This window comes from Balaenoptera borealis (assembly GCF_965194805.1).
Source record: "Balaenoptera borealis genome assembly, chromosome: 14".
NCBI classification, from domain to species: Eukaryota; Metazoa; Chordata; class Mammalia; order Artiodactyla; family Balaenopteridae; genus Balaenoptera; species Balaenoptera borealis.
Window position 1 is genome coordinate 88,372,063 of NC_138875.1, and position 25,701 is coordinate 88,397,763.

Below are 25,701 nucleotides of genomic sequence, written 5' to 3' on the forward strand. Positions count from 1 at the left end.
CTATGCATTCAACTAATAAAGATTTATTCATCTCTTCCTGCATTACCAGGCACTATTCTTGGTGTGGTGGCGGGAAGGGGGTTACAACAGAGACCAAGATGGAGCAAGTGTCTCATCTCAAGAAACTTCCGTCGTAGTGGGGAAGACAGAAACTGAGCAAAGGAACGCCAAACAATATCTTCACTAGTGATAGATGCAATAATGACAATCTAGCCATACGATTGTTTCTGGAAGTGGGTATTGGAGAATGTCTACTTGAGTTACGTGTTCAAGTGTTTGAAGGTGTTGGCTTCTATGCTAAGTGACGAGGGAGGCCATGCAGACAGCAGGCAGGGGGAACAGCAAAGACAAAAGTGGGGATGAGCTTGGCGTGTCCGTGGAGCAGACAAGAGTCCCAGTGCAACCGGAGCATAGCGATCAAGGGAGAGAAGGCGAAAGAGGAGATCAGAGGGGGAGGATGGGTCCAACGAAAGGATCTCAGGTTGTGTTCTCATTGCGACAGGAAGCCAGGCAGACTTTTAAGGATGCACATGGCCTTAGGAGGTGTGTATTATGCAAAGGCCCCCTCTGACTCCTGGGAAGAGGATAGATGGTAGAGAGACAAGAGTAGAATCTGGGAGAACAGGCAACCACAGTGGTCCAGGAGAAAGATGAAGAGGGCTTGGATTCAGAAGGTCACAGTAAAGAGACAGAGAAGTAAACTGACTCAAGATATATTTGTAAGTAAATTCATTTGTATCATTTTTTTTTTTAGATTCCACATGTAAGTGATATCCTATGATATTCTTCTTTCTCTGTCTGACTTACTTCACTTAGTATGATCATGTCTAGGTCCATCCATGTTGCACAAAACAGAAACAGACCCACAGACTTAGAAAACAAACTTGTGTTTACCAAAGGGGAGAGGTGGGGAGAGGGATAAATTAGGAGGTTGGGATTAACATACACACACTACTATATATAAAATAGATAACCAACAAGGACCTACTGTATAGCACAGGGAGCTCTGCTCAATACTCTGTAATGACCTATGTGAGAAAAGAATCTGAAAAAGAAGAGATATATGTATACATATAACTGATTCACTTGGCTGTACACCTGAAACTAACACGACATTGTCAACCAACTACATTCCAATATAAAATTTAAAAAATGATTTGGTGAAAAAAATAAAATAAAACGGCAAAAAAGAGAGACAGATTTGGAGGCAGAGCCAACAGGGCTGGCTGAAGGAGTGGGTAGGGGGAGGGAAGGTGGGGAGAGAGAGAAATCAATCCTTGTTTTCAGCTGTTGGGCTTCAAGGCTGGGGGGATGTTGGTACCACTTACCCCAGTGGGAAAGACCAATGACCCAAGGATGAGAATATAAGCAATAAAGCCTGTTTGAAGAACTAGAACCCTCAGTATCAAGCAGCGCGTTCCTCCTTTCAATCCACCTTCTAAGTGGCCAAAGAAGATGTTAAAGAGGGGCTACTGATGCTGAATCACGTTGACCCTTCTCTCTCCAATCTGCCCCATCCACTCCATCGAAAGTACTGATGGGTTCCTCGCTCCCTACCTGCCGGCTCCCCACGCCACGCTGCCCCCCGGTCCAGCCGCCCTGACTCTCCTCTGAGGTTATCCGTCCACCCCCTCGCTGCCCCCCCCGAGCCGCTCTGCCCACGGAAGCCAGAGCGGTCTTTCTCGAATGCAAGTCTAATGAACGCTTTTGCGCCAGTAGCACCCCAAGTCCTTCAGTTAAAGCTCCACCGTGCTCCGGGGTCTTGCCCTGACTGCTGTCCAGTCTCAGCTCCCACACGGGGTCTCCAGCTCTCTTGAGACCCAGCTGGGGGCTGAGCCAAGGGGCACAGCTGCCCCCCCAAGTACATCCACTCAACATGATGCCTTTCTGGTTTGTTTTTTTTTTTCCTTTAAGAGAAAACGTCAACCTGACAGTTATTAACTGTTTTTAAAAATGTTAGAGGGATGAGTATGAAAGACCCTGATCACCACCCCCAGCACCAAGCAGTGACACCGGATGCCGGCCCCGCGCTGCCCTTTTCAGCCCCAAGCTTGCTGCCCGGATGTTAGGACGTGTCTATAACCAGGCTCATTGAACTCCAGCTGGTCGTCTTTGGGTCCTCAAAAGATCTCCACCCACGACAACCCCTCTTCCTGAATTCCCTTGCCTCTTTTTTCCTCTGGCTTACATCTACTCAGAGTTCAGGTCTGAGCTCAGAAGTCCCCGTTTTAGGGAAGCCTTTTCTCACCCTCTTGGCTGAGTTATCCTGATTTCAGGGCTTGCACTTGATGGTCTTCGTATCCAGGCTTTTAGTGGGTGCTCGTTAAGCGTCTGGCGGATGATCGTGGACGTTGAGTTCCTGGCAGAGCCAGACGGTGTGTGGACCCCCCGCTGCACGTGGGGCTGGTGGTGTTTGTGTGGAAATCGTGCTGGGAGTGTGTGCCAGCTGTTTGCCGATTTGGTCTCAAGTCTATTCTGCCATTCCCTTGCTCTGTGGTCGGTCGCTCCAAACTATGTTTGCCAGGATCCCTCAGCAACTGAATTATGGTGATGTTTAGCCAGTGGGAGGCGCTGGTGAGAGATTGAAATAGGATGGGGGAAAGAAGTCAGGATATTTGCTTCCCTCTCTGCTTCAGATGGTGTCTCAGGCAGTGGGTCCTACGTCTTCTTGGCTCTTTTCCCACGGGGCAGCTCTTGACTGCAGCTCTCCCCCAGTGACCTAGCTCCTGGGGTCACCAGCCCCACCCTTTGTCCCTTGACCCTGGAGGAGCATCTTTTTTCCCATTGATAATCTCTGGTTCCCTCGCCATCCCGTGTGCCCTCTCCGCCCCTCCAAAGCCTTTGTAACTAAAATTAAATCTCCTCTACAGAACTACCTGGGGCAGGCTCAGTTTTCTGACTGCTGACCACAGTACAAGCAGCATCCAGAAAACTGATGCTTTCTAGGGTCTGGTGGGTGGAGCTTCCCACAGCACTGGGGAACCGGACACAGAGATGAAGGGCCTGGATACCGGAGCCTGCCTCTGCATTTATGCTCTGGATGGGGCTGTCGTCTTGGCGCTGCTGAGTTTGGTACAAGAATAAGGTCTCTGTATTTGAAATCATTCCCTTAAACGAAGAATAAGAAGCAGTTCTCTTTTTTCCCCAGTTTTATTGGGATATAATTGACATCCAGCCCTGTAGAAGTTTAGGGTGTACAACATAATGATTTGACTTACATACATCATGAAACGATGCCCACAATAGGTTTACTGAACATCCATCATGTCATAGAGATACAACATTGAAGAAATAGAAATATATATATATATTCCTTGATGAGAACTCTTCGGGTTTACTTTTTGAACAACTTTCATTTATAACATGCAGCAGTGTTCTTAATCTTTATCACGCTGTACATCACATCCTAGTACTTATTTATAACTGGAAGTTTGTTGACTACATTTATCCGATTGCCCTCCCCCAAGCCCCGGAAAAACAGTTCTTCTTAACCCTGGCTTCACAAGGGGATACCCTCGGAAGCTTTATCAGAAAAAAAAATAATGACATCCGGCCCACCACAGACCAGCTGAATCTGAAGGGAAGAGAGGAAAGTGTTTCTGAAAAAGCATTGGTGCTTTGCACGACAAGTTATTCTGTCGTGCAGCTGGGGTTGAGGACAGAGATTGCCAGTGTAAGTTCCCCCAGGATGAGGATGGCATGGACCCCCAAATCCAGAGAGAAGTGGTAGAGCCAGAATTAGACTGCTTTCTCAACTCAGGCAGAACCCCGCCCCCGGCTTGGAAGACGCCAGGGCGGCTGGATGCTGCAGAGGGGAACAGGGGACCAGAGCAAAGCAGCCCCAGGACATGCTGCATCTACATTCACTCTGGCCAGTCTCCTCCCCGTGTTTTTAGCCAAATAAATGGGAAACTAATCACAAGCGGTGGGAATTCTGGTGGAGGTCTGTGACCCACTGTGGGCCACAGTGCATTCACTTCTGTATCTCAAGTACCAAAGCGCCTGCCTGGCACAAAACGGGCTTGGTAAGTGCTTGATGGATGGATGAATGGTGGGTGCTGAGCAGAGCTCACTTCTGTTTTCTATTTTAGAGTAAAACTTCCCTTTATCCCCTCTGGTCCTTTTAGTCTTAGTGGTTCGTGCTGCTGCAGAGACCCTCAACTCATCAATTACAGACATTAACTGTAAATTATACTTTTGCATAGTTAATTCAGCCTCTTCATTATGTATTTAGTGGTGCTCAGCAGGCTTAAAATTCAATAGCAAGCTTTGGAGCAGATCCAGTTTCTGTCTTCTGTGATATTTGGAAAAGGCGAAGTTTTAGTAATGGACCTTGGGGCATGTCTTTCCTGGAAGATCTCCAATGGGCTCTGCTTTTTGCTTCTCCCTTGGACGGAGTTCAACCCTTCTGGAAAGGCTGATAGCTTCAAAGGCTGCATCCGCCCTCCTGTCCAACTGAGCGGGGAACTCCTTCTCCCTTTTTGAGCTGAAATGAATATTAACCTGACTAGTGGAAGGAAAGAAGGATGTGAATATCAGGGGACCCGGCTCCTGGCGCATCACTCATTCATTATTCATTCGACAAATATTTACTAAGCATCTCCCGAGGGTCGGCACTGTGATGTATCACGAGAATATCACAGTGAACACTACAGCGTCCTTGCTCTCATGGAGCTCTCAGGGGAGAAAAAGGGGAGGGGGCAGATGGCAAATGACCCAATGCCTATAAATGTATAATGTGTCGTGTGATGATGTGGATAAAGTGGCTGGCTGAGCCGTGGGTAACAGGGTGAATGTAGTGATGGGTGAACCGCAGTGATGTCTGGGGGTGAAGCAAGTGCAAAGGCAGTGAGGTAGAGGGAAACTTGGTGGTTTTGAGTGGAATAAACTAGGGAGAAAATGGTAGAGAAGGAAATTGGTGCAATAGTGGAGACAGGGACATCGTATTATCAGGAACTGGGAGATGAAAGCATTGCTAATTCCGGGGCCAGGCTCAGAACGGCCCCTCAAAAAACACTTGCTCTGCCATGTTCAGCTTCCACTAACAAGTGTCGTGGGTGTGTTTCCATTCCACTAACAAATGTCGTGGGTGTGTTTCCAACCTACAAATCCAGTGTGCAGACCATATATATACAGCTCTGTTCCTTTATCTGTCAGTGCTTTCAAGGTCTGCCTTAAGCCCTCATTCTACTTGGTAGCAGAAAAGTTAATCTGGTTGATTTCAAGTTTGCTAAGGCATTTCAGGTTTAAACTCGGTTGATTCAGTCTTTCGAGCTCTGCCCCATTTTCTTCAAAATTGACCCAGGTGGGAAGGATGATAGCTTTGGATGGGGGTTGGGGGGACCTTGGGTCTTCAGATACTCTGGCTCATGGCTCGTCCACAGGGATGTCATCCAGTGCTAAGGTGTGGTCATGGTTCAGTGCTGATGTTCATGAGGTTTCCATGTTTCTACCTGGTCTCTGAGTGCACCATCCATGACGCCTTTCCCTGCAAGAGAAAGACTGCAGGAGACTAACTTCAGTAGCTTTCCCTGGAACTAGGTGAAAATTCCATTGCTTTCCTGTACCACTCAGGCCTTAGGAGACTGGGCAGTGGAGTGAGCTCCCACTCAAGCCCTCCCTGCCCCTGGCATCTTGAGATAATCCTATTAGACTTCTGCCATATCCTGCTGGCAAAGTGCATGGGAGACTCTAAGATCCCTTAGGAATCAAGTGAAAGACTTGTATCAGTCAGAGACATCATCTTTTATCCATTGCTGTGTAACAAACTGTCCCAAGCTTGCGATCTTCAAATAACTATTATTTCTCAATAAATGGGAATGTTCTGGGCAATCCCTCTGTTGGTTTTTCCTAGGCACTCTTATGGAGCTATATTTATCTGGTACAATAGTTTGGAGCCGGGATGGCTGGGCCTCACTCTCTCCACATGATGTTGCATCTGGGCATCTTCATGATCCAGTTGGATCTGAGGGATGAACTCAGTGCTTTCCCTCTGGAGAAGGGACTACCGTGGCAGCACCAGGAAGCCAACCACATTCTGAAGAGCCTGCTGGGTGGTATGTGGGACCAGGCTGTCTCCACCTGCATCTCTGAGGCCCTCTTAGCAGCTGCATTTCCTAAAGTGTGACCTAATTTAGCTAAAATTTCAGCAGCTTGAGAATTAACGTATCACACATTCCTCATATGTTGGGTCCATGTAAGCCACAGGCTCTACTGCCAGGTAAACAGAAGCCAGCAGTAATGCAGGACCACAACTGAGCCTTCAACTGTGTGGCCAAGGGTTCCCTGGAGCCATCGTGGGGGACTTTGACACAGGAGGCGTCTAGAAGGACTGGAACCTTCCATGTGCGTATTCCCCACCATCAAGAGCTCCACTTGATCCACGGTTTTGTTCAGCTTACCTGTGGTCCATCTCATCTACCCATTTCTTTTACTAATTGTATTAGCTGTCAACAATTCGCGCAGCTATGTGCCAGGCTCCTAGAGTGAGTTAAGCATGTACATTTATCTCCCTAAATATGCACAAGACCCTGCAAGAGCAGAACATATTTCACTCATCCATTTCAAAGATGAGTAAACTGAGGTATTGAAAGCATGAGTAACATGAGTAATGTCTCGAGGGTAAATGTGAGGCTCGTATCCAGAGCTTTGACTCAGAAAACATGTGCACACACCCATCCACCATGCGGAAGAAAGGAAAATAAGTGACAGGACCTGGTCTAGTCAAATTCAGGGTCAGAGCTGGAGGCACACTGTGCCTGGGAGAGATGCTTAGATCAGGATCCAGGGACCTTGGGTAAGGTCTTGTTTCTCCCCACCTGCTGTGTTCAGCAAATCCCAGGACACACGGCCTTAGGAGGACAAAGATGTCCAAGTCCTGCCAGGTTACTGAACAGGAAAAATACTGTAGCCAGAGCTACCACTTGATGAATAGTTGTTTTTGTATTCATTCAGCTTTCCACATATTATACCTTTTATCCTTCCAACAGCCTCATAAGGGTGGCTTATCACAGATCAAGGAACCGATTCTTCTACAGGTAAAGTTAGTGGTTCTTCAACTTTGCTGCATATTAGAATCACCTGGGGAGTCCTTAAGAATCCCAGGTCCCAGGTCCCACTCCAGGCCAGTGAAAGAAGATCCCTGGTGTGGGATCCAGACCTCAGAATTTGTTAAAGCCCTCCACCAAATAATTCCAGATAGTCATCGAAATTGAGAACGAATGGGTTAAGTAACTTGCTCCAGATCACACCCCCACTAGAGAGCAGAGTCAGAATTCACACCCAAGTGTGTCTTATTTCAGAGCCCGTGGTTGGAATGCCTACCCAGTACAATTGCTGCATGGACACTAGAAAGCAAAAAAATAATCATCATTCAAAAGCAAAATGCTTGGTGATCACACAGAGAGAGCCTTTTTGGTATAGCAGTAATGTTCGACCTTGGCCACACATTAAAATCACCTGAGCTTTTGAGTGTTGTTTCCCATGTAACCAGAGGAAAGAACGAGTCAACTGCATTCATAAGGGATATAAGCAGCCTGGGGTGGAATTTTAGGAGACAGATCATAAAAGTGCCATGCTGTGGATTCCACTTTTACATCTGATAAGCCGCATAGTTCGGTAGGCAAGGTAAATAAGACGTAATATATGTTTTTTAGCTTACAGAATGAACAGTCATCAATTTCTTATCTCACAGGATTATTCTGAAAAATACATATTTCAGATTTAAGAAACTGAAATGTAATAACTTTACTGAATTTTTTTCCTAAGCTCTAAAAGTCTTTTGAATAAAGTTATTTAACATCAAAAAAAATCACCTGAGCTTTAAAAATACTAATATCTGAGTGACACCTCTTGAGATGCTGATTCCATTGGTCCAGGGTAGACCCAGGTATCGATAGTTGTTTTTTTTTTTTTTTTTTAGTCTCCCCAGGTGATCATAACATCCAGCCAAGGTTGAGAGTCCCCGCTTTGTGGAAAGGGAAGGCTCAGGTTACTTCCTTAAGGGTTGCAGTTCACCTTTGAAGCAATGTCATTGGCATCAATATGATTGGCGTAAAGTACTCTCTTTCCTCATCCTTCCACATTTACCTGCTCCTATAAATTTTTAGGCTTTGGAGACTGGGATAGCGAGAAGGGAAAAAAAAATTAAGTCTGAGCTCAATCTAGTCCAAGTGTGTCTGGAAACAGGGCAACCTTCAAAGGCTTTTCTCCTACCTCTGCCCCTCACCGTTATCCTGCATCCTGAATTCTGCCCTGCATGTTAATTGCAGAGAGCAGGAATGGAAGAGATGACTCTCTCAGTAACAGACCAGATCCTTTCTCACTGTCCTGACATATTGGATTAGGGGATGTTAGCTCAGCTCAGCCAATCAGATATCCCCGCTCAGCACTTTGAATGTGGGATCAGTGGTGCAAAGCATCAAGGACAGTAGAAAATTCGTTTTGGCATCAGCAGTGGTGTCCCGTCTAGAACTGGTTTTGTCCAACTTTCCTTTGCTCCCGCCTATTCTCCATGTCTTTTTCTCCACACTTCCTAGTAATTTTGAGGCATGTGTTAAGTATCCCTTTTCTTTATCGGGCAGCTCAAGGTGTTTTCTGTTGCTTGCAACTTGCAGCTCAAACTGATATGCTGCAGCACCGTGGAGAGCTCCCAGAGATCATCAGGGCATTCCTGTGGATGGCGGGGTCAGTGGGACTATCTAATAAAGCCTTTCCCAGAGGAGACGTATGTGTTCTTTGCCTTCATGAAATACACATGAAGTAAAATGAATCAAACAATGCCTGGGCCAAATTATTCTGTTCTCTTGGAGCTGCTTCCCTATTATAAGGTTGATTTCTTCATTTTGTTAGTCTCATTTCTTTCTGCAGGCAGTAAGCTGTCATCAGTGTCTGACTTGGGAGCTGAAATCCCTTACACTCCACAGTGGGGAGGTAAAGCCCTTTTGGCTTCTTAAGATACACCGAGACTTCATTTTCTTACGAGATGGAGTGCAACACCTAAGAGGTTTGATAAATTGGGTTTCCAAAGTCCAAACTTTATTGTGACTATTGGGGGAATTTATTTGTTTTTGGGTAAGAGCTTTTTTTAAGCCAATTTTGAAAATTTCTTTCGAGAGTTACTGCAATAAATCTACACTATTGATTTAGCAAGCAGTGGTTCTTGGGCTCTCTCTGGAGTCACTCAAGTGTTTAAATTCCTCTATTTATTACTCCAAAGATATCACAAGCCCCATATAGGCTGGCATGGAGGGTTCTTGGTCCCTTCAAGGCAAAGGCTTAACAAAGATTTCAGTTGGCTCAGAGAGAGTAGGAAAGCACTGGCCACAGACAGAATTGCAGACAGGTGTCTTCTTTTCTTGGTCCCCATCTGCTAGCATAATGTATCATACCATGGTATTGTGTCTGACAGGAACAGCTACCAAGTAAATGCACTGTATACAAATCTGAACAGATCCCAGTTCATGATGAACAGCAGGGAATTGGCATCTGTACTCTGGCTTGTTCTCCGGGAGGTCCTGGACCAGCCCTAAAGGGGCATGTTTAAAAGGTGGCTTTAGACCAAATCTAAAGTCACAGAGAATGCACATAGTGTCAAGTCCTGCTAAAAACAGGAAGAGCTCACATTTATTAACCTTTGGTCGTGCCAAGTTCTGTTCTAAGTGCCTGAGACATATGTGATCATTTATTTAATCCTCGTATCAACTCCATGAAATGGGAAGGAGTCGAGTTCCCACTTGGCAACTAGGGAAAAGAGGGCAGAGCTGCCCAAAGTAACCCAGCCGGTAACGGGTGATGCCAGGACTTGAGCTCAGCAGGTCTGCTTGGAAGGTGACAGCAAATGAGTCATGACACTGGCTGTGTTCCCTTGAAAGAGTCACAGGTCCTCTTCTTGGTTCTACCCACTAACCTCTCTCCTGCCCTTTACCACTTCCTTTCTTTTTCATTCTTTAATAAAATACTTCTTGCATGCCCAATATTCACAACATGTAACACTGGATCTGCTTTTGCTGAAGCAGGAGTGAGATGGAGGAAAGGGGTGTATCAAGGACCAGTTCCAGCCCCAAAGCCAGCACTGTCACACACCCCTGGGTGCACTAGGGGTCCCACGGACCACAGTTTGGAAATCGCCACACTGCACTGTCTTTAGGGCAGGAGTCTCCCACCTCAAAGATGGGGGTAGGTCGAAGGCACATTGTAAAATCTCTAGCATTATTCTCAGTATAGGCATCCTTTAGGGACCACGATGGGATCTTTGGATAACTGGATTTTTGCCACGTGCAGTACTAAGGAAAGTGAATTCTTTGTTGAATAGAGTCAGATAACCAACAGCTACGTCTCCAGCGAGCACAGCCACGTAGCTAGCTCTGCTGCAGATAAGGAGATACCAAGGGAGGGTGTTACTCCTGAGAGGGTAAGATTAAACCCCCTGAAATGAGGGAAGTCTTTACCCTAGTGGAGGGAGAGGCTGGCCAGAGCATGCAGGAAGGATGTCCGGAAGTTGAGTTGCGCAGACCCCGATCCCTGCAGGCCTTAGCTGCTGGACCAAGAAGTCTTAGTTTGGAAACACTCCAGATTCCAGACACGTCTCCCTCATTTGCCAAGACAAATAATTCACGCTTGAGCTTGCACAGACCATGGCTTGAGGTTCCAGACGCTGAATTCGTTTTCCCTCCCAGAGGGATATGCAGCATGTCATAAATCGCTATCCTCTGGGCTCCACTTCCAGCCCGGAGTACCAGAAGGAAGATTCATGAGTCCCGGTGCTTTGGCTGGTGCAGCGACCTTGCTGTTACATCCCGCCCCAGCCTCTGAACGGGCCTGAGGGTAACAGAGTGAGAAATTAGCGTTCTGGCTACTGGGCAAGACCCGAAGATTGAGTGGGTGCATCTTGAACTGACGATCACCCGCAGCAAAGGGAACAGTTTCTCCGTGACTCTTCACAGTGGTACCAGCACATGCTTGGGATGCAGTGTTAACATCTTTGATATTTCTTTCTTGATGTGCTGTGGAAAATCCCCCTCAATTCACCTGACATCAGGCGGCCTTCCCAGAAGCTGCCAGCTGAGAGAGTGTTAACTGTTGGCCCACCACTTACTTAATAATTAGCCTACAGGCAAAGAGCATTGGGGGCACCTCAGCCTGGCTTCAAGATCTCCCTGGCCAACCCTACAAACCCAGCTGTATGCCTGGGATGCCCTTCCTTGTTGTCTCCACCAATATTGATTCTTTTGATTCAGCAGTTCCAGAAAGCTTCTCCCATTTTCCCTTCTCTGACCTCCTAAAACAAGGGCTGGCAAACGTTTTCAGTAAAGGTCCAGTTAGTGAATACTTTAGGCTTTGCAGGTGTTACGTTACCTGACATAATTATTCAACCGTATTCTTGTATGTAACACGAAAACAGCCAGAGACAAAACATAAACAAGCGGGCAGGGCTGTGGTCCAATGAGACTGTTTACATAAAACGGGTAGCAGGCTGTATTTGGCTGACAGACCACAGTTTGCCCATCTCTGTTCTAGGGAAACTTGCTTGGTGTCTTGTAATTTCATACTCGACCCCCAACTAAATTAGGGGAGAATGCCGTCAAGAGCACAGGGCTGGGAAATGGGAGAGGCTACATTCAGCTTGCTTCTGCCACTAACTAGCTATGTGGTTGAGAACAAGCAATTTTCCCTTCCTGGGCTTTCGTTTTGTCATCCAAAAAATGAGATGTTTGGACTGTCGGTTGTTCCCAAAGCATCAGAATTGCTGGGGCAAGCTTGCTAAAAAATACGTAATACATGTACCCACTTCAGATACAGGATATTGGTCAGACTTCTTAGTTGCAGACATCAGTCCCTTTAGCTAGCTAGTCCTCCTAAACAGAAGAGTTTTCCTTAAAGGATGCTGGACAATTCCAAGAATCTCTAGGAGAGCCGTTGAATCGAATGTGTTTACTACACAGCCAGGGACTAAGGCAGACAGGGAAGAAACACAGACAAGAAAAATGACCAACTCTGCAGTGGACCTTTGCACTGGAAACATCACTTGGCATGATCATACAGGGGCCTGGATGGCAGAACCACCACAGCTGCCCCGGAAGAACCAGGACCATGATGCTTGTCAGAAGAATCCTAATTTCCTTCCCCGCTGCCGCTTCATAACCCACTTCTACATCTAAGTACCAGTAGAGTGGCTCTGACAAGTGGAAACTTGGCTTTAAGCCTGCAGGTAGCTGCAAGGGAGTCTAGAAAGGTAGTTTTATGCTTCTCAGCCTCTGTAGGAGGATAAGCTAGGAAGGGGTTGAAAGACGTTGATTTAGCTGCTTACAATATCTGCCACACAGACGACACTGAACTTGAAGGGGGTCCATTTAGTTCCAAGGTCATCCAGGTTCATGGTGCCAGGGTGAGGCAAACTGGATTAACTCACTGTCTGACGAGCTGGTCAAAATCAATCCAAGAGACTCATCAATACATACACTGATGCTGAGTGTTGAAGATCCTTCTCCCGCATCCTTAACGTGTGGGTGCTATTCCCTCCCACCCGCCCAGGTCCCTACCTTGTAGTTGGTGCCAAGTCCCAGGTGCTGTGCCTGAAAGGCATTTCCTTTGTCCTTACATTCTAGTTATAATTGTGAGGAGAGCGGGGCAAAGGGATTGAAAGGTCCTCCCACCGAACAAAGTCAGCCTACAGCTATTTTCCTCTGCTCTCTTCCAGAAGCAGCAGTTCGTTCAATGAGGTTGTGCAGGTGAACTTTGAAATCGCCAGCTTCAGCAGCCTGTCGGCGAGTCAGCCCATCACCTGGCAGGTGGAATACCCGCGGAGGGGGACCACAGACATCGCCGTGTCTGAGATCTTCATCAGCCAGAAAGACCTGGTTGGCATCGTGCCCCTGGCCATGGTAAGACCGGCGTGATCACGCATGCGCGTGTGATCATGTGTTCAGCTGTCTGATCGTACCCTGGTGTCCCTCCTCTCTTTCCCAGGATGTCTGCTGCAGTTGTTTCATGGGATGTTTGCATTCACAATTTCGCCTCTTCCTAGTCCTTGGAAGTTGCTGTCGTCGTTAATCCAGCCTGTCTCAACTTCAGCTATTTTCATACCAGCTTCATGACATTTGCCAAATTTATAGTATTTACTTACTTTTTCTTCTTGAAGTCTACTCCAGTTCTTTTTATTTCTGTTCCTTTCTTATAAGGAAGCTTTAGGCCACTATGTCTATTAAGATGGGTATGGTATGTTGCTGCTACAAACAACCCCCAAATCTTAGGTGCCTAATGCAATCTAGGTTGTTCTTGCTTATGCCACGTGGTTTAGATGGTAGGAGGCTCTGTTCCAGGCAGTCTCTCAGGGATCTAGACTGATGGATACGTCATCATCTTGCAGCTAGAACATCAGGAACACGTGGCCTTCTTGGTGGCAAAGACAGAGGAACAGTCAGAGTGACATGCAAGCTCTTCTAAGCAGTGGCCTACAAATTACATGTGACACTTTCACACACATCCTTGGGCAGAAGGAGTCCCGTGGCCCCGTCAGATTTCAAGAGGGCTGGGAAACATGGGTACAGAGGAAAAGTTGGGTGACTACCCCAGTTTCTGCCTCACTACACAGTAAGTCAACATATGATTGACACAAGTCGAACACAACACAAATAGAGTATACACAAACCCGTGTTACCAACTTCTAGCTAGACCCCATGCAGCTGGAACTGAGAAAAGAAGAGGAAGATAAGGGGCTAGACTGTAACTCTATCCTCTGGTCACTCACCCACGTCTGCCAAGCCCCGGGACTATCCTCCAGGACCATGCTTGTGCACAAGTGTTAAGTCCCCCTTATGGAGATACATAGAGGATGGCGTTTCAGAGGCACTGGAAGAGTGTCCTGAAGTATAGCTCCAATGGTCTTTGCCAGAATTCGCCTTCATAGACATGGAGCCTGGCATGGTTATTCTAAAACTAATTTCTGTTCAGCTTTGGAATAAGCAGACTTCATTGACACCAGGTTAAGAAATACATCAATTAGAAGTCTTTGAGTTCCATGTGACAGAAAACCCAACTCAAACTGGCTTAAGCACGATGAGAAGTAACCAGCTCACATAACTTAAAAAGTCTAGAAAAGTGTTTCTCAAATGTTAATGTTCATATAGGTCACCTGACGATTCTTCTCAGATGCAGGTTCTCATTTAGGAGGTCTGTGTTGGGTATTTTTTAAAGCTCCTGAGTTATGCCGATGCCTCTAGACAGAGACAGCAGAGCACCGGTTGAGCACCAAGGATGCAGGTGTGCAAATGACGTCATCACGGAAGGTGGCTTCTCCTCCCCCCTCAGCTCTGTGCTCCTCTTGGCTAGAGTCACTGTCTAGGAGGCTCTGTCCCCAAGGTGGCCCCCGGCAGTGCCATGCTGACATAGTCACAGCATCACATCCAGCAGGAAAAGAGTGAAAGATCATTGCCAGTCGCCCAAGAAAACTCCTAGGACTGGCTCTGATTGGAATTGATTGGCTTGGCTTGGGTCACGCGTCTAACCTGGGAAGCCGGTCACGGAAGCCAAAAGGACGTGGTGCTCTGAATGGCCAGGCCTGGGGAACACCTTCCCCCTGGAGCATGTTTGGGATCAGATGGAGGGCTGGTAGGCGTGGTGCATGATGGGAAAATCTGATTCCACTGAAGGAGGGGCAATAGATGCTAGTCAGACACAGCAACAAATGTCCACCACAGGAGGTATTAGGATGTGTTAATACTCTGAGGTTAGAGAATGACTTCTCTTGACTTTTCATGTCCTAGAAAAGGCCTCAACAATCTACAGCCCATGGGCCAGATTCAATCTGCTGCCTCTTTTGGTACACCAGGCAAGCTAGGAATGGTTTTTGCATTTTCAAATAGCTACATTTTGAACGGTTATATAAGTCGCTTCTTAATATGCTCAGTTTTGCCTCTTGGCTCACAAACCCTGAAATAATTTCTGTCTGGCCCTTTAGAGAGAAAGTTTGCAGACCTATGTCACAGGACCTCGACATCAGTTCTAGGGTATACGTGCCTACTTCCCACCCTACCTATTTCAAAAAGATAAGTCGTGCAGATACTGTGAAAAGTAAAGTCATTATAAGTATATGAGATATGATTTTGGCCACGCTTTTTTTTTGGCCGTGCCGCGTGGCATGTGGGATCTTGTGGGATCGTAGTTCCCCGATCAGGGATCAAACCCATGCCTCCTGCATTGGAAACCCTGAGTCTTAACCGTTGGGCCACCAGGGAAGTCCCTGGCCATGCTTTTCAAGGGACTACAAGAAAGCCTTCTTTGAAGCAAGGTATCATTATTATTGTGCTTGCTGTGTTTTTGTAATACCTTTAAGGTAAAATGAGATGACGACTTATGCCACACCCAGAATCCTTTTGTGTGCAAGTAGCTGTAAATGAATTCAAACTGGCTTCGTCCAGAAGGTCACAGAGTGGCTGACCGCACGGGGAGCGAGGACTTCTGACGGCCGGATTTCAGAGCTCATGTGATGTCATCATTTCGCTTCCCCTCGAATGTACAGTTTGACATCAACTCTGCAAAGTGATGTGGACGATTAGGAACTGTACTAGCAAGTAGACAATGAAAGAGGCAATTTGGAGGGATTTCTATTCTCTTATTTTCTATATTTTCAAAGGTGTTTTTTTTTTTCTAGAATGAGCTTTAGTACCTTGAGAAGCAGCCAAAACAGAAACTTTTATTGGAAGGAAGTAGCAAATAAAATGGCAGCTTGACTAGAAGATGAGAAATTTTTTAAAAAACTGAACAAGAGGCAAATCTTTATGTTACCTGTCAGCAGTCAGTGAGGCAACGGGTCAGTCTTTGAAAAAAATTGATTGCCCCAATCGTTGCTCATTCTAAAGGAAAGCAAACTGCCGAAAGGTAACATAGAGGATTCCCGAATAGGAAATGGGCCTCTTTGGGGAAGTTCTCACCTTAAAATCAGGTTTTCTCAAGCCCCTTCCTAAATCCAGGAAGAAAGCCATGACGCCACCGATGTGATTCTCGGTGGCCTTCCGTGTCACCCAGCAGTACCTTCCAACTCCCAGTGAGTAAATGAGACGGAGGGAGCCGGGGACAGTGCCCTCAACTCTCCAGCAGAGTGACCCTGCCAGGCGGGAGCCCCCTGAATCACGCTGCCCGCCCCCAGCAGCATCCTAGGTCGAGAACCCGGCCTCACAAAGCCATCATTTACCCACCCCGCCGTCAGACTTAACTCAGCGACAGGACCCTTTCCTTGCATGCGGGCAGGCAAGCTTCAGGGTCCAGCTCCTTGGCCCTCGAGCATCTCCCACCCCTCCAGTCCTCAGCCCCTGCCCTCAAAGTGCCCACATCAGCTGGGGCGGGAGAGAGGGAGGGGTCTGGCTGCGGGGACCAGGACCGAAGGCTGGTCCAGGGCAGCCTGGGGCCAGCACAGACTAGGAGGTGAAGCAGCAACGTTAGTGCTTGGGCTTCAGTTCTTCTTTGACATAAGAGCAAAGTATTCACAGCACTAGTTGAGACCCCACGAGCAGAGGTCAGGCGCAGACCTCCATGCGGCAGTTTCTGCAGGTTGGCGGCAGGGGTGCGGGGATGCTGGTCTCTTTCCAAGAATAAAGACGTGCAGAACCCACTCAGGCTCGCCCTGAGCTCTTACGAGGTGCAGGCACTGTGGGAGCACATTGTGATCCATCCGGAGGAGTCAGCAGTAAGCAAACGGGTCTTCCCCCCAGGGGGCAGGGGCATGTGGGAGGCAGACAGACAGCAAATAGGAAGCGATTTCTTAAGCTAAGACCAGGTCATGATAAGGTGCTGCCATGAAGACGAATAACGCGGGACAAGGGGATGGCGTGTAACCGGTTCCCAGTTCTGTTCATGTCTCAGAGTTTCTCCTGCAGTTTATTTAAAACTAAAACGGTAGGGGAGTTTCCTGGCAGTCCATTGGTTAGGACTCCGCAATCTCACTGCCGAGCGCCCGGGTTCAATCCCGCAAGCCGCATGCCACGCGGCGAGGCCAAAAAAAAAAATTAAAATGAAAATAAAATGAGGTCCAAAATCCAATGACTGGTGTCCTTAGAAGGAGAGCTCAATTTGGATATCTGGAGGAGACCACAGGGAGGAAGGCCGTTTGAGGACGGCGGCAGAGCTTGGAGAGATGCACGTACAAGCCAAGGAAAGCAAAAAATTGCCAGTAACCTACAGAATCTAGAACAGAGGCAAGGAAGCTTCTCCCCTAGCACCTTCAGAGGGAGCCCGGCCCAAGGGACACCTTGATTTTGGACTTCCGGTCTGCAGAATCACAAGAGAATGAATTGCTGTTGTTTTAAGCCACCCAGTTTGCAGTACTTCGTTACTGCAGTTCTGGAACGCTGATGCATCCCCAGCCCTCCCCCTCTTGCTGTATCCCTGTCCCACCCCCGGCCCCATCTTGCCGCACGTTTGCCAGGGGCACGGTCCTCTCTGCGGACGGCTCCTGTCCTGTCAAAGAGGCTGTTTTCCGTGGTCCTCCTCTCCCTGGGTACCAGTAACCAGCTGAGATGGGCCTCTGGGTGCTGCACCACCCCTGGCTGTTTCCTTTGATCCTGCCCACAGCTCTGTCATCACACACTCTCCAGTTCAACTCCTCTGAGTGGACCTTCTGTTTCCAGCCAGGATGCTGAGGGATACCGAGGGGTACGAGCTTCAGACTCTCCTTCCCAGAGGACACATCACAACTATCCTCAGTCTGTGAGGGGAGGGGTTAAGGGATCTCACGGGGGCATCTGAACCCCATGGCCGGATATTTCTACCCCGTGGTTCCTTCTCTGCATCCTCTGTTGTTGCTAAATGCAGAGAACCAGAACGGAACGCGCATTCGCAGGCCTGTGGCATTGCAGAGATGCTCTTGGACCCCCTGCCAATCTACAAGTGATGGATGACTTAACTTGGCTTTGAGGTCCGTGGGGAAGCATGTTGGCAATATCCTGTGTTAGAGAAAGGCAAATACAGGCATTTCAGAGAATCGAGGGACATCTCCTTTGACAGGGATGGGATAATACTATTTTTAAAGAGACAATGAAAAGATAATGTTTTCTGGGCTTCCCTGGTGGTGCAGTGGTTGAGAATCCGCCTGCCAATGCAGGGGACACGGGTTCGAGCCCTGGTCTGGGAAGACCCCACATGCCGCAGAACAACTGGGCCCGTGAGCCACAACTACTGAGCCTGCGCGTCTGGAGCCTGTGCTCCGCAACAAGAGAGGCCGCGACAGTGAGAGGCCCGCGCACCGCGATGAAGAGTGGCCCCCGCTTGCCGCAGCTGGAGAAAGCCCTCGCACAGAAACGAAGACCCAACACAGCCATAAATAAATAAATAAATTAAATTAAAAAAAAAAAAAAAGATAATGTTTTCTGATTTTCCCAAAACACCCTGATCTCCACGCTCCTTCTCCAACTTGAAGATTTTACATTTGTAATTCTCTAGGAGTATTTCAAGGATGGCTTTGATGCTCTCAGCAATTGAAAAATGTTTGCGCAGTTGAAGAATAACTCTATGGGCAGAATAAGTGTTTCCTTGCCACAGCTGGAGATTTACTTTGGAATTCAATTTAAAAATGTCCCTCTCTCCAACTAACCAGCCCAGATTTGTGTCTAAAAAGCTGATCTGTGACTCATCAGAAGCTGTTTTGACTTGGTGGCAATGGTTTCAAGGTTGCTGATTAATTATCCAGTTAATGGTACCTTATTCAGTGCCTGCCACAAAGAAAATGCTCCAAAAATGTGATTATGATTGTCATTCATGTTTTCACCATTATTATGTGATCTTGGGTTTCCCCATCAGTAAAAGGAAGGGGTGGGGATGAGCAATGGCTCAGGTCTTTCCCAAGTTGATACTTTCCATTATTTTACTTACATTACATAGAAAGTAAAAACTGCTCTAATTTTAAAGATTATATTACTTCACTGGGGATGAGAGATGGAGATGGAGAAAAAAAGTGACTCTAACATAGGAAAATTAGCTGGAGGGACTCACAGGCTAGTGCTGTCTTCTTCCTCACCCTGAATGTCAGTCGGAGCCCATGTACTATAAGAGGGGACCCCAGGAGAGAAAACCGCATGCACTGTGGCACAGTTAACTGCCAGCCCTTAGCACACCAACTTCTCACTTTTTACAATGTCCATACACCACTGAGTTTATCCTTTACTTAATATTTTCTCTAATAGAGAACAGTATAGGAATTGGGAGCCAACTATGTTGGCGTAAATCCTAGCTCTTCTTCTGAATGGCTGTGTGACCTTGGACAAGTGGCTTGACCTCTCTGTGCCTCATCTGTAGAGTGGGAATAGAAGTAATACCAGACTCATAGGACTGTTTTGAGAACTAAATATACTCAGAATTCCTTGTCTGGCACTGGTAAGCCTTCAGGAAATGCTAGCTCTTTTACCTTAAGTAGTTCCATGTTAAACTTCTAATTATATTTAAAAGGAAATGCTACTTCAGTAGGTATACTTCAGTAGGTATTGAATCAGTTGTTTATAAATCCCCTAAAGACATGATGTTAGTATAGAAATGTTCAGCCATGTGTAGTCAGAATCACCTTGGATGGGGGAGAGGACACCCCAGGGGAATCTGTCCGCAGCCCGAGTGACCCCAAAACCCCACGTTCCCAGCAAGAATGCGGTCACCCACCTCACGACCCCAGCCTTCCCCCTGGAATGTCAGAAAAGCAGTCCTGGGAGAGAGTGGCAAGAGGATGGGAAGTGGCAGATGACCAGGACGTAAAAATGCCACAGCACGCCTGCAGGGGTCCTTAGTCCCTTTGGGAAGCACAGAGACCTCAGGCAGGTCTGTGAACTTGGATGGGGAAAATTCCACCTCCACGTTCACTGACAACCTCTAACCAAGACTCAGCGTTTCCGCCCATTATGAACAGAGATCCCCCAAAGTATTAGCAACCACCACTGCACTTGTATCACAGATTTCCATACGTATTACTGGCGATCCAGACACCCTGAGATACCATTTCTACTTTTCACTAATTGGAAATTACGGTCACTTTACACCCAATCCTAGATCTTATTTTGAGGTACACTAACACAGAAGCACATGCATTACTCTATTTCAGATATTCTTTATATTTTGATACCTGTATTTTAGCACGGTTGGCTTCCTTTGCAAGCCTACGTATTTTATTTTATGCATTTAAAGACTTTATTCTTTTTTAAATTAATTTTTATTGGAGTATAGTTGATTTACAACGTTGTGTTAGTTTCTGCTGTACAGCAAAGTGAAACAGTTATATATATACATATATCCACTCTTTTTTAGATTCTTTTCCCCTATAGGTCATTACAGAGTATTGAGTAGAGTTCCCTGTGCTACACAGTAGGTCCTTATTAGTTATCTATTTTATATATAGCTGTGTGTATGTGTCAGTCCAAATCTCCCAATTTATTCCTTCCCCCTTCTTCCCCCTTTGGTAACCATAAGTTTGTTTTCTATGTCTGTGAGTCTGTTTCTATTTTGTAAATAAGTTCATTTGTACCATATCTTTAGATTCCACATGTAAGTGATATCGTATGGTATTTGTCTTTCTCTGTCTGACTAATTTCACTGACAGTCTCTAGGTCCATCCATGTTGCTGCAAACAGCATTATTTCATTCTTTTTTATGGCTGAGTAGTATTCCATTGCATATACGTACCACAGCTCCTATATCCATTCATGTGTCGATGGACACTTGGGTTGCTTCCATGTCTTGGCTACTGTGAATAGTGCTGCAGTGAACACTGGGGTGCATGTATCTTTTTAATTTTAAAGACTTTATTCTGAGAAGGATTCTTAGGCCTCACCAGCCAGTGAGAGATGCCCATGACACAAAAAAGACTAAGAGCTACGGCCGCAGAGAATTAAACCCTCACCCCAAGCCCTCCATCACCCCAGCCTGTGGGGAGAGGGGATGCCACGGTGAACCTCTCCTTATTAAGCACCTACTGTGTGCCAGGTGTGGTTTGAGGTGCTGCCCAGCGCCTCCACTCTCAGCATCCTTGTCCTTGCTGAGTCCTCCCCCTGAAAGTCTCCCCGCCACGCCTGGTTCCTGCAGACTCAGCCCATGAGGGTCCCCCTCCCCCCATAGCATCAACAGCTGTCTCCTGACACCCCATGCTGTTGTGCTACCATATCTTAGTCTCATCATATCTGAGGAAATTCCTCTTTTATCATTCCCCGACATTCTCTTTTTTACGTTTTTATTTATTTTTTTAATTAATTAATTTTTTAATTTATCTCCGGCTGCGTTGGGTCTTTGTTGCGGTGCGCGGGCTTCTCATTGTGGCGGCTTCTCTTGTTGCGGAGCACGGGCTCTAGGCACGCGGGCTTTAGTAGTTGTGGCTCATGGGCTCAGTAGTTGTGGCTTATGGGCTCTAGAGCGCAGGCTCAGTAGTTGTGGCTCACAGGCTTAGTTGCTCCGCGGCACGTGGGATCTTCCGGGACCAGGGCTCGAACCTGTGTCCCCTGCATTGGCAGGCAGATTCTTAACCGCTGCGCCACCAGGGAAGTCCCACGTTTTTATTTGCTTACATATTTATTGCCTGCTTCCACCAGCCCTCCCCCAGTCTGGAAGGTTGGCTCCGTGACAGCTGGGATTTCCTCTCTATTTCATTTCGGCCTCGAGTCCCTTACCGTCCATTCGTTCCATCTTCCATCAAATATTGTCTGCGGGCCGGCTGTGCACCAGGCTGGGGAAACAGCAAAGAACAGGCCCTGTCCCCATGTACAGCATCCCAGACATTATCCTGCGATGTCCGCTTTGAAAGACCCTGTGCGTCTGGGGCCCTTGTTCCCTCCCGCTGCCTCTCCCCTAAGACGGCGGGTTCTGAGGTGCAGACGCACTCCCGCAGCACCGCCGTCTGCCGAGCCCCAGCGCCCACCAGCCGAGAAGACAGATCTTCACATCCAGAGGATGCTGGATCCTGGTCAGTTCCAGGGGAAGGAAGTCAGGAACGGCCTGGAAACTACTGGACAGGATAACAGTCAGCCTCTTAAAGACTCCAGGTGGCCGGTGAGATGTTACAGCAGGAATAACGCATTGTGGGCGCAGAATTCTCCGCCCCTGCCGGTTCCCCTAGCGCCTGCCACATGCTCTGATGTGGCACCTTCCCATCTGTGTTGTGTCTGTTGCAAACAGGTCTCAGAGGCTGCGGCATCTCCCTGCCTTCCAGCCACAGGCTAATCCAAACCACCAGCATCTCCCTGCTGCCATCCTGACCCCTGACAGCTCATTCCTCATGTTGAGAACCCGACCAGGTCTCGCTCCTCCAGAATGGCACCCTTCTGATAACTCCCCTTGCAAAAGAAAGAAAGAGGGAGAGAGAGAGAGAAAGAGAAAGGAAGGAAGGAAGGAAGGAAGGGAGGCAGGGAGGGAGGGAAGGAGGGAGGAAGGAAGAAAGAAAGAATGAAATACAGTGGGACTCACCAGGGCCTAGGCAGCCCTGAATGTCTGGCCCACAGCTGCTCTCTGATCTAGTGATCTTCCTCACCTCCCCTTCCAGTGCATTCCAGCCCCAGGGCCTTTGCACTTGCTGGTCCCTGCGTCTGGAGCCTCTCCTCCAGATTCTATACTGCATTTTTCCCATGTTACACAGATCCCTGCTGAAATCTTCTCAGACTGATTTCAGTGACCTCATCTTCTCCCAGCCCAGTCACTCTCTCTGCCCTGACTGCCTTGATTTTCTTTCATAGCAGGACAGAAAATCGCCTGTTTATGTGTTCATTGTCTGAATTTCCCCACTGGCATGTCAGCTCCGGGAGGGAAGGGACCACTCTTATCAATAGCATCTAGAACAACGCCTCGCACACAGTAGGTGCTTAATAAGGAACTGTGGCTTGAATGAATGAATAAATGACCCACCGTATCTGTCCTCGAAGTGAGGGACTCCTGTCTCTTCCATCATTTGGCCACCAGCCCCTGGCACTGCTCCTGCCAAAAGGACATTGCTCCAAAATACTTGTTGCCAGAATTTCTCCAGCTGAAAGGAAGATGTATGATTCTTACTGTTTTCTGTGTGGTTAGCCGTGCCAAGGCTAACATTCAATAATTGTCAGCCTTTCTTCTACCGCCCCATAATTATGTCGGCATTTGAAACCCGTTAGAGCATTCGTCTAGGAATGAATTTACAATTCATTTTCAGTAGTTGTCCCACAGGAGGAAAAAGGAAATATTTTGGAGGAAAAAACAGAAGATGTGTCTGTGTGGACGTCATGAATTCTCTGGAGCCGTTTCAATCCCTTTTACAAATAGACTTTGTATTTAGACTTGTTTTACGGCATCATCCACTCATTTTTTTCAGATGAGAAGAGAGTTCAAGGGCTACGCAGGGTCTTTCGTCCAGCTTTTGTTCGTAAGCCGTAAGACTTGAAAAGCAAGTCGTGGACTAAGAAAGGAGTGCAGATTGCGCTATTTAGGTGATTCTCAAACTTGTGAATGGTCAACGTCCCCTGGGGGCTTGTTAAAACATGCACTGCCAGCCCCACCCCAGTGATTCTGGCTCTGTAGATTGCCGGTGGAGCCCAAGAATTTGCATCTCTGACCATTTCCTGGTGACAGTAATGCTGCTGGTCTAGGGACCACTGTCCTGGATCAAAGGCTTCCCCTCTCCCTGCTTCGTTTTCCCTTTGCAACACCCATCTCTACGCAACATGATGTTCTTTTTTTAAAATTATTTATTTATTTATTTTTGGCTGTGTTGGGTCTTCGTTTCCGTGCGAGGGCTTTCTCCAGTTGCGGCAAGCGGGGACCACTCTTCATCGTGGTGCGCGGGCCTCTCACTATCGCGGCCTCTCTTGTTGCGGAGCACAGGCTCCAGACGCGCAGGCTCAGTAGCTGTGGCTCACGGGCCTACTTGCTCCGCGGCATGTGGGATCTTCCCAGACCAGGGCTTGAACCCGTGTCCCCTGTATTGGCAGGCAGCTTCTCAACCACTGAGCCACCAGGGAAGCCCAACACGATGTTCTGTGCGATGTTTTTTGGCTATCAGTGGCCCATCTCCCCTCTGGCCGGTCATGTTCGTGTGGGCATGTTCTCGGACTTGTTCATGGCTGTGTCTTCAACTTCTAGATGCTCAGCACCTAGAGATGTTCAACAAATATCCCCATTGAATTAATGAGTTCTAATAATGGATATACCTTCTGCATATTCCTAAACATGATTAATTTCAGTTATAGTCTAAGAAGGAGGAAAGAGACATGTTTAGAAACTTAGAAGGCAGTGTTATCCAGTGGAACTTTCTGTAGCAAGGTTCCATATCTGCGCTGTCCCATACGGGTACCACCAGCTACATGGGGTCACTGAGCACTTAAAATTGGCTGGAGCCACAGAGGAATTTAACTTTTAACTTTACCTAAATTTAATTCATTGTAATGTAAATAGCCACATGTGGCCAGTAGCCCCTTTATTAGATGGAGCGGTGATACAGAGGGATGGTAATGAAGGTGACCGAGTGGGGAATGTAGGTCCAGATTCTGCCCCAGCCCTGCTCTGAGTCCAAGCCTGTCCATCATTCTTCATCTGTTCAGCCCTCAGTGTAGTTCCTATGGGACTGTCCGGTGATTGGGCTGCCTTTTTTTTTCATATTGTATGTGATCTGGTATGTTAAACTTAAAAAGAAAAAGCATGATGGAAGATCTTTGAATTCCTTGTGTTTTATCAACACAATTTTGGAGCGGGTGTCAAGAAACGAGCTCAACTGGCTTAATCCAAAAGGAAGATTAATCGCCCTTGTCCAAGGGCTTCAGGCACTGTTGGATCCAGGCACTCAAACAACATTTCCATCCATTTGTCTTTTTTTCTAAGCTCTGCTTTTCTGTCTGCAGACTTCCTTTTCAGGCAGGGTTTCCCAAAGGTAGCTGCAGGTTTCCATCCAAGTAATTAGCATTCCTAGGAGAAAGTCTGCCTTTTCCCCAAGAGTTCCAACAGAAGTCTCAGACCTCACCCTGAGTCTGGCTTATCTGGCCATCCCATTTTTGAGGCAACCGCACTGATCACGATTGGCCTAGCATGGTGTGTGTACCCCAGAATAAGGCCAGGTCCAAAAAGAACCACAAAGAATTGGAGGAGGGTGGGGAAAGGACCATCAGGAGACTTGGCAGACAAAGCCCAAGAGATGCCCGTTACCCGGCTTTACAGACACTCCAGGCAGGGCTCAGCTTACTGATGCCTTGGTTTTTGAGTCACTGCTCTCCATGGAATAAGAACACAGGGCAGGGTGAGCCCCAGCCTGGGCTACACATTGACTTTCACAGCCATAGACCCTCATCCTCTCGGTTTACATTCTGCCCTGCCCACCTCTTGCCAGGTGTTATGAAGACAGAATAGGGGATAAGGGGCAGTCAAAGGCTAACCTCATAGACCATGGCAGATGCCTGGCTTCCAATCCCAGCTCCACTACTTTTCGAGCTCTGTGACCATGGGCAAATCACTAACCCTCTCTGTGCCTGCTTCCTCACCTGTGAAATGGAGATAATGACAGTCCCTATCTCACAGGGTTGTCGTGAGGATTAAATCAGACAATATATATGAAGCCGTTAGAAGAGTGCCTGGCACATATTAAATGCTATATAAACCTCGGCCATTATTATTTAGGAGTAGAGTTAGTAATAGGACTTTCATTAACTAGCTCCTCCACATTCATAGTAAAATGCTTTATTTACTGTGAAGGCGCAAATGCTATTTGTTTTAATTCAGACTCCACTTTAT

General features: G+C 47.3%; 2 protein-coding genes across 2 annotated transcripts in view; one reads left to right on the forward strand and one right to left on the reverse strand.

The window, feature by feature from the left end:
• TMEM132C (transmembrane protein 132C) overlaps positions 1-25,701 on the forward strand; it is a 382,337-nt gene that overhangs the window by 293,379 nt on the left and 63,257 nt on the right. Inside the window, exon 4 of the mRNA XM_082353213.1 lies at positions 12,698-12,881. Within this exon, the coding sequence (XP_082209339.1) occupies positions 12,698-12,881 (184 nt within the window). The remainder of the gene's footprint in view (positions 1-12,697; positions 12,882-25,701) is intronic.
• SLC15A4 (solute carrier family 15 member 4) overlaps positions 1-25,701 on the reverse strand; it is a 186,708-nt gene that overhangs the window by 8,006 nt on the left and 153,001 nt on the right. The window lies entirely within an intron of this gene.